At 41.3% G+C, this 17569-nt stretch overlaps 1 protein-coding gene across 1 annotated transcript in view; it reads left to right on the top strand.

The window, feature by feature from the left end:
- SPON1 (spondin 1) overlaps positions 1–17569 on the top strand; it is a 375349-nt gene that overhangs the window by 698 nt on the left and 357082 nt on the right. Inside the window, exon 2 of the mRNA XM_090032775.1 lies at positions 7332–7438. Within this exon, the coding sequence (XP_089888901.1) occupies positions 7332–7438 (107 nt within the window). The remainder of the gene's footprint in view (positions 1–7331; positions 7439–17569) is intronic.

Below are 17569 nucleotides of genomic sequence, written 5' to 3'. Positions count from 1 at the left end.
CCTCCCCATGCACCGCTTATGCTGCGGATGCTTTCACAGCAAGTGAGTTGTATTTCACAGTAACGCTGCTCCCCCACCTCATATCGGACTTCTTGCTAAGGAGGGGATCTGCCTTTCCCGGCGTTTTGCTTGCTCTTTGAATGGCACTGTGAGGCCACCTGATCCGTGATAGGTTCCCCCCTACCCCGTTTGCCCTGAGCTCTCCCAGCTCAACTCCCTCCAGTGTAAAGGGGTTAACTCAGTGCAAGGGCTACCAAACTGGATGCTAATTGTCTTTGCCTTGAAATATGTATGGTAATGTAATGACTTAGCATCTGGGTAAACAGTGATGCAGGAGGCTGCCAACTTCCCACATTTTCCACTTACGTTTATTCTCCCCCCCCGCCCCATTTTTTTTCCCTTTGCTGGGGAAATGAACAGATGGTACAAGCAGGAAAGAGAGAGATGGTGCTAATAAGCACCGTAAATAAGGGTCCTGGGGATGCATTCTGGGCTGAGCATTGCACAGATAATCCTGGCAAAGAACTCCTAAACACATCACACATCTCGGTATATTTCTCTAATTAACAGGTGAAAGCCTCTCCAGTCACTTTCTCTGTCTTAGCATACAATTCGTTTGGAAATAAATACCCTTGCATGCACTGGTAACTTTATATTTAATTAGTCTTTTGAAAAGAAACCGATTATACCTTTTAGGTGCTTCATCTCTAATAACAAGCTAATTAATAGAACATCAGCAAAATCATCCGTTAGGGAAAACCAATTGTACTTTCATAGCTTCTTCCAGGTATAGGGGCTTCCAGGTCCCTCCCACCACTTCTCTTGACCTTTAGCTAGAGTCAGTGTAAAGAGCAATGATCTCCCACTGGATGATTATAAGAATCTCAGTAGAAGTTGGGGAAAAAAGTGTGTACTTTTCTTTTCTCCCAGAATATAATCATTAGGCTTAAACCCATTCACAATTTTAATGAACCCATTCACAATCTTAATGAACCTGTTTTGAAGATCAGGCTCTTATTTCTTATGACCTTTCTTCAAATAGAGGAAAGATGTTATAAATAAAGTGTACCATGCTTTTCTTCAAGCAGTTTCCCACAAATGAGTAACATTTTAAATATCTGGAACTGGTAACTTAAGTCTGCATGACTTCAGATTGTATGTCAGTTTTGTATCTGTTCTAGCTGCACTACAGAGAAGACTCCAGTTCTTTGGCAATGACAAATCTACAGATTTTCTTTAAATACTGTCTGTAAAATGTTATTGGCTTCTTCTAGCTTCTTTCTAAGATAGAGAGAGAAAATCGGACTTCCAAATTTACAAATCCTATTTTGGGGCTACATTAGGTCAATTAATATAGTATACACTTTAATTTATTTTTTATCTCCTTTAGTGCTCTCATTCCTAGCATGTTACAATGTAGCACAAAAAGCTTAGTAAAAGTACCCATTGCTTACTTCAGTCTTTGGATGACACACCTACATCTGAGTAAGTGGTATTTAAGAAGGCTTTTTGAAGTATGGGAAGGAGAGTAATACATTTTACCAGATGTGTACTTATCAGTCACACAAGAGTTAATTTTTGTACAATATGAGGACACCGCACAAAGTTTTAAAAGTGGATATTCCTGAGCTGCTTTTTCAAAGTAGATTCTACTGGGAAATTAGAAGTATCCTTCCATGCTGTAAAAGTAAAAAGAATTTATGTGATAAGAAGAGCTGTAAGATTAAGGACCAACTGTTTTGCTTTCTGTAAATAACCAGAGAAACAACACTGCAGAAGGTTCTCAGAACCTGGATTGAGTCCAAGCCAAATGCACATTAAAAGCTGTTGCCATGGGTCCATAGTTAACATTACCCAATCTGGGTCCTTGGCACACCACCTGTAGAGCTTCAGGAACCCCAATCCTTATGTTTCTTCCACTGTGTCGCTGCCAGGGGGAATCCATGTAAGAGCCTGGCTCTGTAATATTGGAAACTACTGCTGTTCCAGTGGAGTGGGGTAGTATAGTGGAGTGGGGTAGTATAGTTTACAGGTTTCATTTATCTTTGGAAGTCCCTGGGCCTCCCTCCTCTCCAGGCTGCTTCTCCTTTGGTGACCTAGAGTTCATCTGAACAAAGGGGACCTACACACAGAGCCCTTTAACCTGACATGGTGGTAGAGTGTTCTGTGAGATGTTAGCGTATTCCTTCTTCTGGCCACATTACCTTCCCACCCTCACCCTATTTCCCTTGGTATATCAGAGAAAGGCAGCAATAATTGAGGCCCTTTCCTTCCCTAGAAGAGAGGTAGCGCTGGTGGCTGGAGATCCCTTTTTCTTTCCCTAATTATAGGAAAGCAGGAATAGCTCCCCCCACCTGGGATGGCCCTTCACATATTTTATTGGAGGTTCTGACTCTGGCATTAGGGTGGTAGGCGCTCACTCCCCTCTCTCTCCCTGGTAGCTCAGTAATTCTCAACCAGGGTGCTATGGCCTTGAGATCCTTCTCAAGAGTATGATGGTGTGCTAGCAGTGTTAGGTATGCAGACATGATTAATGACTTGGAACCCAGAGATTTCAAATTGGAGATTTCAATAGCTATAACATAGTTGCCCTGTTATGGTATTTTTGAGTTCTTTGCAACAGAGGCATTGCTGTATTATTTTTCTGCAGTCAAAAATCAGTGAAAACTAAGAGTTGTATTTTCTGAGGGGTGCCTCAAGTCTGCCCAGGGGTGTTTTGAGTCTAAAAAAAGGTTGAGAACCACCATGGTAGCTGTAGTAGAGGAGCTGCTCTTGCCACAGCTCCTCCCTCTTGTAAAGCAGATTGCCTACTGCAGTGTGGTCCTTTTGGCTTCCAGCATTAGGTGATAACATGAGTGACAAAGAAGTTGAGGACCATAGGCACAAACCTTTTGCCTTTAGTTAATACAGCCCATAAGTGTTGCAGTTGTTCCTCTTCCCCTTCACACAGACAGGGACACTAGTTGCTGTGCTTTTAATTTCTGTTCTGTTCCTGAGTTGCTTGTTGGTAATCAAACTCAAACTTTAAAAATTGATTCAAGGTAATAGGCTCTGAAACAAAAATAATTTTAAGTAATTGGTCCCAGCCTGGATGTTCTGTTGATCCTGCTAAGACATTAGCTCTGTTAGAAGCTGCACAGAATTATTTTTAATAAAAAAGCCAGAGGAGATTTGTCTGCCTAAATACATGCATAGAAAAGTCTGTAATATGGATTTTTCACACGAGTACATGAATGCAAATTGTGTTCCCTCCTTAAAACCCTGAAAGTTATTGAGGGGAGCAAGCAAGGGGCTAGTATGATTTGTTTGAGTACACTTTATGTTGGGATGCTGTTTCTGGTGCTGATGGAGTGGTCACCTGCAGATCTGTTCACCTTCTTTAGAGAATAAACAGTTTTCAAGGACCCATTTGGATAAACATTGCCTATTCCACTTGCATTGGTTTTCCAAGTGCTTCACTCTTGAGTAATGTTGAAGTTTGCACTCCTGTGCTTAATCTGTCAATACACAGGCTGGTTTGTTTATTTTAAAACTAATAAATACACTCTTTTACACAGATCTGGGCACTTCTCACGCATCTCATTCAGGAGGAAAATAGGTGGCATTAACAGGATAGCAAACACTGTTTGCTGCCTCTTGTGCAGCTTGCAACATGGGTTTGCTTCATTTAAATGAGAGTTGCACAGTATGGCTCCCCAGCTGAAAGCCAACTGATCACATTGCATTTAACTTGGATGGGAGGGTGTCTCTCCTTGCAGGAAAGGGGAGAGGTAGACAAAATGAACCAATGCAATGCAATCTTACCATGAAAAGTAAAAAGCAGAAATTCTTTCCGCTTGGTGTACATTTCATTTTGAGACTTAACTGTTCCTTACTTTAGTGTCTTGCTGTCTAAGAAATGGCAACCAATTAGTCCAGGTGGTAACCACCTATTGCCCCAGATCACCTACAAAACAATGTCTAGAATGTGTATTACAGTTGTATTAGTGTCCTAACTATATCCTGGTTCCCTCAAGAAAAAGACTTCAAACATTCAAGAAGGAAGTGCCCACCTTTTGCAAGAGCCAGATACAATTCAGATTCCAGCATCATATAGAATCACAGCTGTGCAGGACCACATAGGGGTAAATATTTTTAGGGCTAATACAACAGGACTTACTCCAGTTGCCAGTACAAGCCTCTTTATTAAACAATCCTTCAAATAATATTTTGTAGCAATGTTCTGTTAGCAGATGGGGTAGCTTAAAGACTCAATAAAAGAATAGAAAAACAATGTTGCCATGTCTATTCTGGCCTTGTTCCATAGCCACTAGAAGATTACCACCTCTTGGCTGTTTGTTGTTTTTCATGTTGTCAACTTTAAGCACTCAAAAACTGGCATTGAGTATTTCGGGTGCCCACTAATACATACACAATAAATATAGGTACTGATTTAGGAAAGCATCTTTATCTAGCTCACTGCTTTTATAGGCATCTCTCTTCTCTCTTAACTATACAGCTGGTCCAACAAAATGTTTCACAAAAAAACACTTGCTTCTCACATATCTCCTGCATCATCAGTGGTACAAGAACATACTGACTGTATTTTAGTCCTGCACAGGGGCAGCTTTAAGCACGTTTTTAACTATTTGTCTGAACTCATTGGGGCAATGAGTGTTGGGCAGATATTAATATAACTCATTTTGGAGTCAAAATCAGACTTTATTCCCAGACAGTCCTGACTATGCAGCATAGTTATTAACACCTGTATGTATATTTCCTAATTTCAGAATAGGGTTGTAATATTGGACTCTTTATTTTCTAGAAAAATAATATATTGTCTATTTTCTGATATATTGTCTATACATTTGCCCTGAGTTGGAGCACACTTGAGTTTATCTTCTTAAATTCATGTTCATTTAGCTATTCCTAAAAATACCATTTTTTCACAATGTACTTAGACATTTCTTTGGAATTGTATGTAATCCTTGGGTAATTTTATACTTCTAGGCATTGTTATTATTGTCACTTTTTATGGAGACTAAATTCTATGGACCAGTAATTCTTCAGTTTGTGTAATAAAGATGAATTTATTTGATTTCTCTGGGTGTTTATTTGATTTCACTGTGATTATTTGATTTCACTGTGTTTAGTCTAGTTGAGAATCTGGCCCTAGAGTTTTGTTTAGATTTACCTACTGCTGAAGAAGTTCATAAGAAAATAGAGGATGGAACTAAGTTTGTTGCTGTTAATGCAGAAGACTAACTATGATTGCTGTTATTGAGCCATTTACTTAGAAGCCAAAAGGCTGGGACCCTCTTCTGTTAGCATTTTACCTACATATGTACAAGTGTACCAATCACTATTTTGTAATTTGGTAATGAAGTTTCAGGAAAGAATGAAAACAACTTAAATCATGAAACTTTTGGGATTTACCAACATATTCATCAGTATACAGGACTGAATGGGACCTCCTGGATCTTTGAGTACAGGCTCCCTACCCTGCATTAGTTAGGTTATTTGTGAGTACAAATAACTCTCATGGATCAAATGAGTCAAACATGGTGCTTTCATTTGTGATATTTGCAAACAAATTAATTTATTCTTTGTCCACTTTCTTGCAGAAATCATGCTAACTCAGTTAACTCTCTGTTTAATTTCTGTGTATCTCTCTATTCCTCACTTCTTCATGCCTGAACAGATGTACAGGAATGTAACCAGAAATCCTATTTTCGGTTGTCTGACCCAAATAAAACCAAGTAGCACTAGAGATATGTTGATAAATGCTGTTCCTGTTACATTTCTAGTTTCTCATTTCTAGGTCAAAGAGAACTACATATGCTCCAGATACGCATCTGTGCTTTTGGATATTGAACATGCAAACCCTTTATGGTTTACTATCAGACTTTTATTTCAACCCCTGGTGGCTTGTTTGTGTGTGGGAGAGAGAGGCTACCATGGATACTTTTCTGTGAAGCAGCATTGATGGTAGCAGTTGTTCAGAAAGAACCAAGGTTTTCTCCAGTTTTCATACTGCCAACTAGGATTTAAGAGTGTAAAGATACAAGGAAATAAGAGTATTGACTTCACAGTTAAAGCTGAAGCCACTATAACAGTGCAAGCCCAATGCTGGGAATGGCACTTAGAATGGCACTTATTTTTTTCCCTTAAAAAAAAAAAAAAAAATCTTTTTCTTTGAAACATCACATGCCAGGTCTCATCCAGATCAGAATTTTTTTCCAGGAAATTTTTAAAAAGTTAGAGAATTTTAAAATTATTGAACAAACCTTGGCTTGCAGCTCTGCGTTGGTGGTACTACCCAAGCCATACACAAGGCACTAGGAGACATCTGGTAGTGTGTCTACAGTGTTTCCCTCAGGTGCCAAGGAGTTGTCCTGAAACACCCTTGGCCTACCTGCTCTAACTCGCACACACTAAACACAGCAGCAGAGTTGCCCTGAGGGCTTCCCACAGTGCTGCTCTCAAACAAGTATGAGACAGAGGATTCAGAGCAGAGGTGGGGGATGACTCCAGATTTTACTGCCTCATTCCTTGGTTTGGTGTGAGAGCTGGAGCAAGTAAGCAGGATATGTTCCTGAGAGCGGTGCTCAGGGATGTATTCTGGGTACCTGAGCTGTTGCTCAACTTCTGTGCATTAATAAAAGTCGGAGAGTATTCTGACATGGGTATATCTCAGGGTAGTAAAACAAATCCACATACCTTCAGAGACATAGGAGGCTTTTCTGGGCAGGCTGGAGCAAAGATAAGGATGTTTGAGAAGGTGCTGCTGAAGTGCAGTGTATTCTAACAGTCCCCAGCTGGTGATAGTCCCTAGAGGTTAATTGCAGCTATAAAATTGAATACAGGTTTGTTTAACCCTGGGAATGGAATGATAAGGCGAATTAAATGGTGGTTTAGAATGAAGTTATCCATCAGTCCAGGTACTGTGATGAGCATAGTTTAGCTCCAGGGATATGGATAAAATATTCTTAACTTGTTTTATAATTAAGTAAACTTCTGTATGTCAAGGACTAGATCCTGGCTTGTATTATGGGGAAGGCTCCAAGAGAAATTGCTCCACATCAGAAATCTCTGTGGAATGGAGCAGATTGGTTGTCTGTTTTCAAGAAAATTCTGGGGCAGTAAATAACAGAAATATTGCATGCATTGGCAGAGTTTGCATGGAAATTTGGATTGAACCTTCCTGTACTCTACCTGCTCTACTGCATGCTATTGATCTTTTTAGGTTTCATTAGCACTAAATTAACACATTTAAACTAAGCTATGAAGTGTTGTGTAGGCTGTTGATTTCACAGTCAGAATTAGTTTTCTCTTTTTTTGTTTCTCTTTAGTAACACTGTCAGCAGCCACACCTGCTTACTTTCGTGGATTTACACTGATTGCTCTGAAGGAGGGTAAAGAGGGAGACAAAGAAGAAGACCATGCAGGGACTTTTCAGGTGAGAGATGCTCCATGAGCTGTTGCTCTATTGCTTTTATCCCACAGCATGGTTGATTTAACAGGGTGCCGTTATTATGGAATACCAGCTTGTGCAAATATAGAAATTTCTAGCTTATTGGTATGATGCAGTATTAGCATAACTTTATTCAGCATTCTGTGCATGCTCTTCTTCAGAAGATGTACAAGCTGCATAAGCTTGATTTTGATGGACTTCAGATATTACAAATTGAGTCTCTGCTGCTGATCAAAACAAATGGGATGATGGCAATTTAATCTCTTTGTTTTGATTTTTATATTTCTTTTTGTTGAACAGAATGTGTGGGAAATACAGTACGTTCTATAGCCGTTTCTTTGGCTACGGTAGGACTAACCAACTCGCCAGCCTTGGATAAGAGTAGGGCTGGGCAAAATGGGGTGCAAGCTACTCTTGAGAGGTGTGTCAGGGTACAGGCTGAGGCAGGAACTCCCTTATGATTTGGGGGGTGGCTGGGCAGTGGCAGGGCTCTGGTGCGGGGGGCATCCTTTCTTTGCTGTCCTGCTGACTGGTTTTGGTTCCCTTGGGGGAGAGATTTTATTTTGAGATATTATGCAATCTCCTCTCTATACATTAGTCAAAAACCCATAAATCAGAACAAAAAATACTTTTTGAAATAAAATTAAAATATTTTAAAGTAGAAGTTTGATTTTTAGCATATAATTTTTAAAAATCTGTTACTTGTTAAAATGATATCTTCACCATTTAATTGTGTGTGCGGCCCTCAACAACTCACCAAAAGTCATTAAGTGGCCCTCCAGCCTAAATAATTGCCCACACCTAGGCTAGAGGGCTAGCTGCAATTTAATTGTATCTTGTACTGAACGTGATTAAAAGGATCAAAATATGGCCAGAAGGAGTACCCTCCTAGTTTTTCTAGCCCCAGTTTTTGAGTGGATAGGGTTCTTGGTTAGAAAGTGAGACCCCAAAGTTGAAAACATTCCCTAATGGCCTACCTGTTTCCTAGTGGTTAGAGCAGTGTGGTGGTCATCAGAGATTCAGGTTTGAACTCCCTTCTTGTTAGTCATGGGTTTATTGCCATGTACAGTTTTGTGACCTGTGCATTCACACTGCATGGGGAGCTGGATTGCGAACTGCAAAATGGCAGTTATGCAGCTGGGTGGCTGCCATCTGGGCACACACGGTGAAATTCTGCCCTTAGTGTCCTGTTAATGCTAGTACCTAATTTTTTCCATCACTTGGTAATGAGAAACATGGTGCATGAGCTTAGATACTAATTCCAGGTGTTTGTCTGCAGCATAATAGAGTGAGAATCTCTCCAAGCTTTGCTGAAGTGGAGAGCAATTTTCAAGCCAGTAGAGAGTGGGTAGTAAATGAAAATTTCTAAATAGCACAAAACACCTAATGGATCTCAGTGGAGGGATGATTATTAAGCTGTTTAATTAGTTTTATTATACTGCTTGCAAGCTGAAATCAGCATTTTAATTGTCAAATGAATATTTCAAATGTTGTGCATAACTAAATTCATATTTTTGCGACACAAATAGTACTCATAGTCCTTCCCCCTGCATTGATACAATTAACTGCTGCTCTTTGGGTAAGCATCTACCTATGATGTCTGAATTCATAACAGATTTAAGTACAGATATGACTGTTGCACGCTTCTGCAGCATGACAAGTACCATTACCCAGAGACAAAAAGAGAGATTTAAATGCTGTATCAGGTTTGTACCAATTCTTGCATTATGGTTTTAACACTAGGCATGTACAAACAATTTACCAAATGAAGTAAAAACTGAAAAACAATTTACACGAAAGTTTTATAACCAATAGTTTATTTGGTCAGTGGGGGAAAAAATGAGGTTTTTGTGAAAGATTCAAATGGTGGGATCAGAGTTCAGCAAAAATCCCCTCAAAATGTACTAAATAACGACAGAAGAGTTAATTATGGTTTTGGACTATTAACATGGATCCCCATATTCATATTAAATTATGTTTACTCACAGATTCATAGTCACATTTTATGAAGTGTGGCCATGCAATTAGATATGTTGTGTTGATATAATGAAACCAGAGAATAAGAGCTTCATTTATTAAAATGTGAGCCTGTGGTATAACTATAATAAGAAGATGCACACATTCACAAACTTCTAATGTGTATACCATGCCATTAATCTTGTGAAAACGACTTCCACATTGTGGATGAGGATCATAATACTTATGGACAAAACTCAAATCTACCTTCCGTTCTCAGTCATTGTATGAAAATACTTGCCTATCAAGGGCTGAGAATTGGACTGATTTGCCATTGAAGTTTTTCTTGGTTTTTAGGCTGGAATAAAATAGGAACAACAAAGGGCTCAGTAGAGCCTTAGAACCTCAATCAATTATAAAAACTGAGAGGAAAATCATAACTATTTGTTGTATCTAAAAAAAATTCAAAGACTGAAAGACCAAAAATAAAATTGTTTAAAAAAGGAAATATGATAATGCGTTATCTTCAAAAAATTGAGTTGTAACGTAGATTTTTCTTTTATTTTCTACAGTTGCCCTTTGGAAAATGGTAAAATGGCAGTGAAAGCTTAACAGTTGTAAATTGTTTGACTCAAACTAATTTGTGAAGGGCATCCAGGTTATTTAACTAAAATGGTTGTTGTCAAGGGTGGTAGAGGGCAGTTCATGAACAGTGTCACTGAGCACGTGTCATGTTGCATTAAAATAAGAATAAATATTCCATTAAGGATACCGACTGTAGTGCTTTATAACTATATATGGATGCAATCATTCCAATTTAATTTTATTTTCAGTTTTCAAAAAATTCAGTTGTTTGTTAACGACAAAAACTGGTGATGGGATGCTGGTAGTCTTGAACTACAGCATAAATGCATCATCACTGCTTACAGGGGTGTAGGTTGTAGCCGTGTTAGCCTGAGGACATAGGCAGACAAGGTTCTTTGGGTGAACCTGATATCTTTGATTAGACCAACTTAAATAGTTGGAAAACAATTTAGTTGTTTTCCAATAGTTGGAAAACACCAGAGAGCTGAAGATGTTGTAAGATCTTCTGGTTGGAATGGTTCATTTAGTGCAACTTAGGCTCTGATAAAAGTTGGAGTAGTTTTTTTTGCCTCAAAGTTGTCTGGTGGTTAAGTGGGATGTAGAATTATATTTTCTGCTGGTTATGATGTTTCATATTTCACAGAAATGTGAGCCTTTTTATCTATCCTGTGAAATATGATTTTTCGTTTCCCCCTGGGAGAAATTTTACGATCTTTGCTTTTTTCTATGCCTGAAGAAGGGTGAGTATGCCCGAAAGCTTGCAAATAAAGAATTTTTTTTTTGCAAATATCTAGTTGACCTAATAAAAGATATCACCTCTGCCACAAGTTCTGATTCCTTGGAGGTAAGACACAAACACCAACTGCAGAAGTCTGAGTGGTTTAGTGACAGAGCTCTCATTTATGGTGGTGGTAATTATACTGCTCTATCACAGTAGAATGCAAAGTCCTAGACATTTGGCATGTTGCATCGGCCTTATTTAGGCCATTCTCTGTTGTTGTCACAGACTGCTGATCTTTCTGTTTTGTAATGTTTAGCCACACTGCAAATTGTTTAGTACAAAAAGCTGAACAACTTGAAGGCAAATTACACCAGAGCATAACAATCAGGCACTGATTGACTGCAGTTAAGATTAGAACACTATCTGTACAGACCAGAGGTATCTCTTAAAGCCAAAGCATGCATACATAGTTTTGTAAGCTTGGTTTGGTGAATTAATGTCGAATCAGAAATGGTATGCTGGATCATCTGGTTCATTTACCTAATCTGAGACAGAATATATATTCTGAGAGCATCCCTGACAGATTTTTTATCTAACCTGTTGTTTAAGGTTGATTTTTGGCTTTTGTTTTGTTTTTGGGTTAAGAGGAAAGGAAAAAAACCCCAGTGCCAGAGATTCCACAATCTCTCTTGGTGGCCTTTTCTAGTGCTTAATTAGCCTTATAGCTAAGAATCTCTTCCTGAATACGTAATTTAAATCTTTTCAGCTGCACACTATGTTGATTTCTTCTTGTGTTACTCCCTTTTGAGGAATAGTTGATGGCCTGAAGAATAATTGATCATTGTGCTTCATCTTAAACCATCCTTTACATCAGGGGTGTAAAGGATAGTTTAAAATGTGGGCCAGATGTGGCCTGCCAGGTCATTCTGTCTGGCCCATGGGGTCCCTAAAAATTTTAGAAAATTAATATTTATCTGCCCATGGCTGCCTGTCATGCAGCCTTCAATGGCTTGCCAAAACTCGGTAAGCAGCCCTCTGCCTAAAATAATTGCCCGCCCCTGCTTGTCATGGTGGAAGGCTGTCATCATGTCCCCTCTTACCTGAGGCATAATTTGATGTCCCAGCATAGTCAGGGCAGTGGCATGGTGGCAGCCTCTTCTCCTGGCACCATCCCCTGCCTCAGGTCAGCACCTGGGACTGCTACTTGGGTTGCCCCCTTTATTATGCTACTGACTCTTCCTGTTCTCCTTTGTTCACCTTCAACCTTTCTTTGTAGGTTTTGCTTTCTTTATCATTTTTGTGACCCTCATCTGGATGCTCTCCATCTTGGCTCTTTCTTGTTAGGGTATGGTGTCCAAAACTGAACATAGTATTCATGTTCACTTGCAGCGAGTAGAACTTGAGCGCCTCCAGTGTCTTACATACGACACTCTTGTACTTATTTATAGAATGAGATTTTTGCAAGAGAATCACATGAACTGCTTATGCAGAATGGATGGCTAGTCTGTTATATCACATTTTGTATTTATATATTTGATCTCTTTTTCCTAACCATAGCACATTTACACTTGTGTTTACTGAATTTCATCTTGCTGATTTTAGACAGTTTGCAAGATAACTTTTCCTGTCACTGCCCCTCCTAGCTTGCTATCCTCTGCAGATGTTGTAATAGTCCAGTTAAACTGCATTAGTTTAAAGCACAGTGGGTGCATCTACATGAAATACTTAATGTGCAGTAAACTAACTCTACTGAGCATTAGCACATCATAGGAAAATCATGCTAATGTGCAGTAGAATTAATCTACTGTCCATTAAGCATCAGAAAAAGACCATGTGCTGTTGCTGCTGTGCTTTGGTGCTGGCTATCATCCATTTTTTTCTAGTACCTCTTGTTAGAAGTATTAAACTTAATGTGCAGTAGCAAAGGTGCCTTAATGCATGTGTACATACTGGGTGCAAGATGCAATACATTCTGGAGCAGTTTAAGTCAGAGTAAACTGCTCCCAGGTGCAGCATCTACATGTGCACCCAGTACAGCAGCAATTTGAGCTAGGGTAGAGCAGGCCCCCTGCTGCCTGGGTGTAATGTATGCCTGTGGCCAGCATCTGCATATGCGTTTCAGTGCAGTAAATCATTCTGCCATAAGATAGTACTGTTGGGAATGGCACTATTTTACAGCAGAGTTTATTGCACTCTAATACCAGTGCATGTGTAGACTGTGATGCCTTACTTCAGAGCTAATTAGTTTACTCTGAAGTAAAATGCATGTGTAGATGCACCCAGTGAGTAAAACCAACCAAACAAAAAAACCCCATGTCTTCCATAGAAGTATTTCTGAGATAGTGCCACAAAGCAAGCTTCAAATATTCCAACTTTGAACAGACATCTCTTAGGTATCAGCCATCTATCCAACAGCTTCGTATTTAAACCTTGACTTATACCTTCTACCCTTTTGTAGACTGTTTCCACACCACATTAATATACTATTTCCACTATGAAAATATGCATGTGTGGTGGTGTTCTCCTTTTACACAAAGGTAAATCAGGACTAACTTGACTGAAGAAGTTGAAGTTATCATAGACTAATGGAAAGCAAGTGTGAGAACAGAAACAAGCATTGTATTTCCTTGGGTTAAATATCTCTTTAAAATGCTGCATATGATCACGTTTCAAGAAATGAGAAATTAGCTCTTGATGGGCATGCCTACATGTGATGTACTATAGTGATATAGATGCCCACAGATGCTACACGTGACCAACAGCTATGCCGCTGTAATGACGTGCTCCCCCAGTATAGTGTGCCTCTATGGTGAACTGGCTGCTAAAAATCGCCACATGTTACACGTACGGTGCAGTAACAGTGTCACCATAGAGACATGTACAGACATGCATGATGTATTTCTCTCTCAAGCTAAGCAAGGATTGACTAGTTCAGTGTTTTTTTGGGTAAATCCCTCTCTGATTGCCAATCATAATACTGAAATAGTCAAACCAAGCACTTAGGAAGTACCAGTAGTGACTTGGTTGATCATTCCAGGCATGTCTACATATGCCCCTGACTGCGTGATACCCACTGGTACTGTGCAGTCCCAGTGGCACACAGGTCATTTCTGACCCTACATCACTGTAGTGATAAGCTACTGTGCAGTAGCAGCAGCATTGCAGTTAGTGCCTGCCATAGTGATGAGCTATGTCACCATCGCTTGTTGCTATGGCTACGTAGCGTCCTGTGTAGATGTGCCCTCTTTTCCTCTAATGGTGAATCAACTTTCCAGAATAGTACTTCTGTACTGTTGGAGCTCCTTCCTTTTGACAAGATGTAAAAAAAATAGGTGCTGACTGTTTGAAGTCATTTAAATTTCATGTTGATGCTGTTCATCTGATTACACTGCCTAGTATACATTCCAGGTTGGCAAATGCATGTCCTACAGGACTTTTCACAAATGATTGTTACTGAGTTGTAGCATTGCATGGGGCTGTTGTATGCTATTAAACAGTTGACACATTGCATTTTAAGGATAGTGGGTCTCAACATTTCTCAGGATTTATTAATTCTTGAAGTTAGAAGTACAATCATAGTTTGTATATTTATTCTTTAAAGATACAGACAGGGATGTGTAAGAGTTGTTAGACAGTTAATTGCACGAGTCACTTTTATAGCAGAACAGAGTTCTGTAATTTGATTGTGTTATGTCCTGATATTGTGTTGAGATGATGTTATAGCATCCCTACATTGGTATAACATAATGCAAAGAAGAAAACTTACCAAATTCTGTCTTTTCAAATCCTAGATTTTGTTTAGACAACCTCTGCTCCTGTCTTCAAGTTTTAAACCCATGCACTTTTCTCTCTAGAATCTTAGATTGAAATTCAGTCAGTCACCTGATTTCACATAAGCATAGAGGCAATACATTTCTACTTGACTTTAACATGAAATGATGAATCACTTCTAGTCTTGCAAAGTTTGCAAACCTTAATGAATCTTTCAATTGGAATGGGAGGAATGGCCAGTTTGTAATGAAATCAGACAAGTCCTTATGTTATTTTGCATTTTAGTAACATTTCTGAATCTATTACTGTAGGGAGGATAAGCCTAATCAAAATTGAATTCAGTATGTTAAGCACTTTTCAGGCTAGTCTTGCATGATCCATTCTGAGGGGGACTGAGGGGGCAATCTGCCGCCCCGATCCCTTAGTCCGGGAAGTCTGCTGCTGCTTCCCAGGGCCGGCATGTGGGACATTGCAGAGAAGATCCCAAAGCTCCTCCAGTCCACAGACCACTATCCTATGCTTCTTATTCATGTGGGCACCAATGACATAACTCGGAGTGCTCCCAGCCAGGTCATGAGGCACTACAGGGATATGGGAACGGGTCTAAAGGGTCTGGGGGCACAGGTGGTGTTCTTGTCGATCCTCCCAGTCTCAGGCTATGGGTTGAGGGGGGAGAGGTGGATCCACGTAGTCAACCAAAGACTGCGGTGCTGGTGTCATCGGGAAGGCTTTGGCTTCCATGACCACAGCCCGCTCTTTGGCAAGAGAGGCAGTGAGCTGCTGGGAAGAGATGGCCTCTACCTCACTCCCCTGGGGAGGAGGCTCTTCTCAGCCAGACTGGCTGACCTGCTCCACCTGACTTTAAACTAAGCCTGTTGGGGGCTGGGGGGGGGACTACCGCCATAGCTGGCCTACTGAGTAACCACTGCAAAGCCAGTGGCCAAGACACTTAAGGGAGCCCACCCTTGCCCCAGCCCTGGTACAATCTGTGGGCAAGGCATCAGCCCCCAAGGACTTGCCTGCCCGTACACAAATGCCAGGGGCTTGGGGAATAAGCAGGAGGAGCTCGTCCTCCTGCTCAGTGCAAATAATTATGATGTCATAGGGATAACGGAGACCTGGTGGGACTCGCCCATAGATGGCTATACCCTGTATAGGAGGGATTGTGTAGATAAAAAGGACAGGGGTGTAGCACTCTATGTTAAGGAAAGCTACATGCCCCTGCAAGCTGATGTTGGCGACCATGGTGGATGACTGGAGACCCTCTGGGTTAAAATCCGTGGGGAATACGGCACAGGGGACACAATGGTGGGAGTCTACTACAGACTTCCCACCCAAATCCTGAGCTTGACTAGGAGTTCGCTCAGGAACTGACTGAGGCCTCATGCTCCAGGACCATGGTTGTCATGGGTGACTTCATTACCTGAACATCTCGTTGGAAGGACCACTCAGCAAAATCTGAGCAGTCACAAAGCTTCCTCTCATGCGTGGATGACCTCTACCTGACTCAAGAAGTCTATGGGCCAACGAGAGGCAAAGCGCTGCTCGACCTGGTACTGGCTACTGGGGATGACCTAATCTGTGACCTAGTGATTGATGGGAAGCTGGGTGACAGTAACCACGAGCTGATCACCTTCACCATCTGCCGTAAAGCTGGTAAGTCAGTCAGCAACACAGAAGTCCTTGACTTCAGAAAAGCTGGCTTTGACAAGCTCAGGGGGCATGTCAGTCAGGCCCTAAGGGACCATGACCCTAGGGAGAGGGGAGTTCAAGAAGAGTGGTTGCTCCTCAAGGGAGCGATCCTCAATGCGCAAGCTAAGTCTGTTCCATCTCGGAGGAAAGGTAGTGAGAGGGCACAGCAGCCCCCCTGGCTCTCCAGGGACCTAACAGACCTCCTGAAGCTAAAAAGAAAGGCCTACAAAGGATGGAGTATGGGATTCACCTCCAAGGAGGATTATTCTGCACTGGTCTGGTCCTGCAGGGAGCAAACCAGGAAAGCCAAGGCTGCAACTGAACTCCAACTAGCTTCAAGCATCAAGGACAACAAAAAGTCCTTTTTCAGATATGTGGGGAGCCGGAGGAGAAGCAAGGCTAACATTGGACCCCTGCTGAACCAGATGGGGCAACTGACGCCCAGGAAAAAGCCAACTGATTAAATGGGTACTCTGTGTTGGTCTTCCATCAGTCCTATGAGACGCCCATGCCCGCTATGGGACAGGGAGGTCGAGATGAGGGAGATCCCCTGCCCTCCATTAATGCTGACCTTGTGAAGGAACATCTTGAGACGCTGGATACCTTCAAGTCAACCGGCCGTGACAGTCTACTCCCCAGGGTACTCAAGGAGCTGGCGAGCATCATAGCCCAGCCTCTGGCACAGATCTTTGAAAACTCCTGGTGCTCTGGTGTAGTGCCCGAAGACTGGAAGAAGGCCAATGTGGTGCCTATGTTCAAGAAAGGGAGGAAAGTGGATCCAGCTAACTATAAGTCCCTCAGCCTGACTTCTATCCCGGGGAAGACCTTTGAAAAGTTTATTAAAGAGGCCATCCTTAATGGTCTGGCCAACATCCTAAGGGATAACCAGCATGCGTTTGTTGTGTGTGGATCTTGCTTGACCAATCTCATTTCCTTTTATGACCAGGTGACCTATCACCTGGACAAGGGGGAAGAGATTGATGTCATATATCTTCACTTCAAAAAAGCCTTTGATCTGGTATCACCTCTTGGTAAAACTGGCCAGTTGTGGCCTTGGGTTCACCATGATCCGCTGGCTGGGGAATTGGCTCCGGGGTCAGACCCAGAGAGTAGTAATTGATGGCAGTCACTCATCATGGTGTCCTGTGACCAGTGGGGTCCCCCAAGGCTCTGTCCTTGGACCCATATTGTTCAACATCCACATTAATGATGTGGACATTGGAGTCAGGAGCAGACTTGCCAAGTTTGCTGATGACACCAAACTTCGGGGCAAAGCATCCACACCAGAAGACAGGTGGGTGATCCAGGCTGACCTGGACAGGCTCAGGAAATGGGTGGATGAGAACCTGAACCACTCAAAAAGTGTTCCCCTCTATTAAAATCTAAAACAT

The sequence above is a fragment of the Crocodylus siamensis genome, chromosome 2 (assembly GCF_052110815.1).
Source record: "Crocodylus siamensis isolate JL-2025a chromosome 2, ASM5211081v1, whole genome shotgun sequence".
NCBI lineage: Eukaryota > Metazoa > Chordata > Crocodylia > Crocodylidae > Crocodylus > Crocodylus siamensis.
This window is presented reverse-complemented; position numbering and strand designations above follow the sequence as displayed.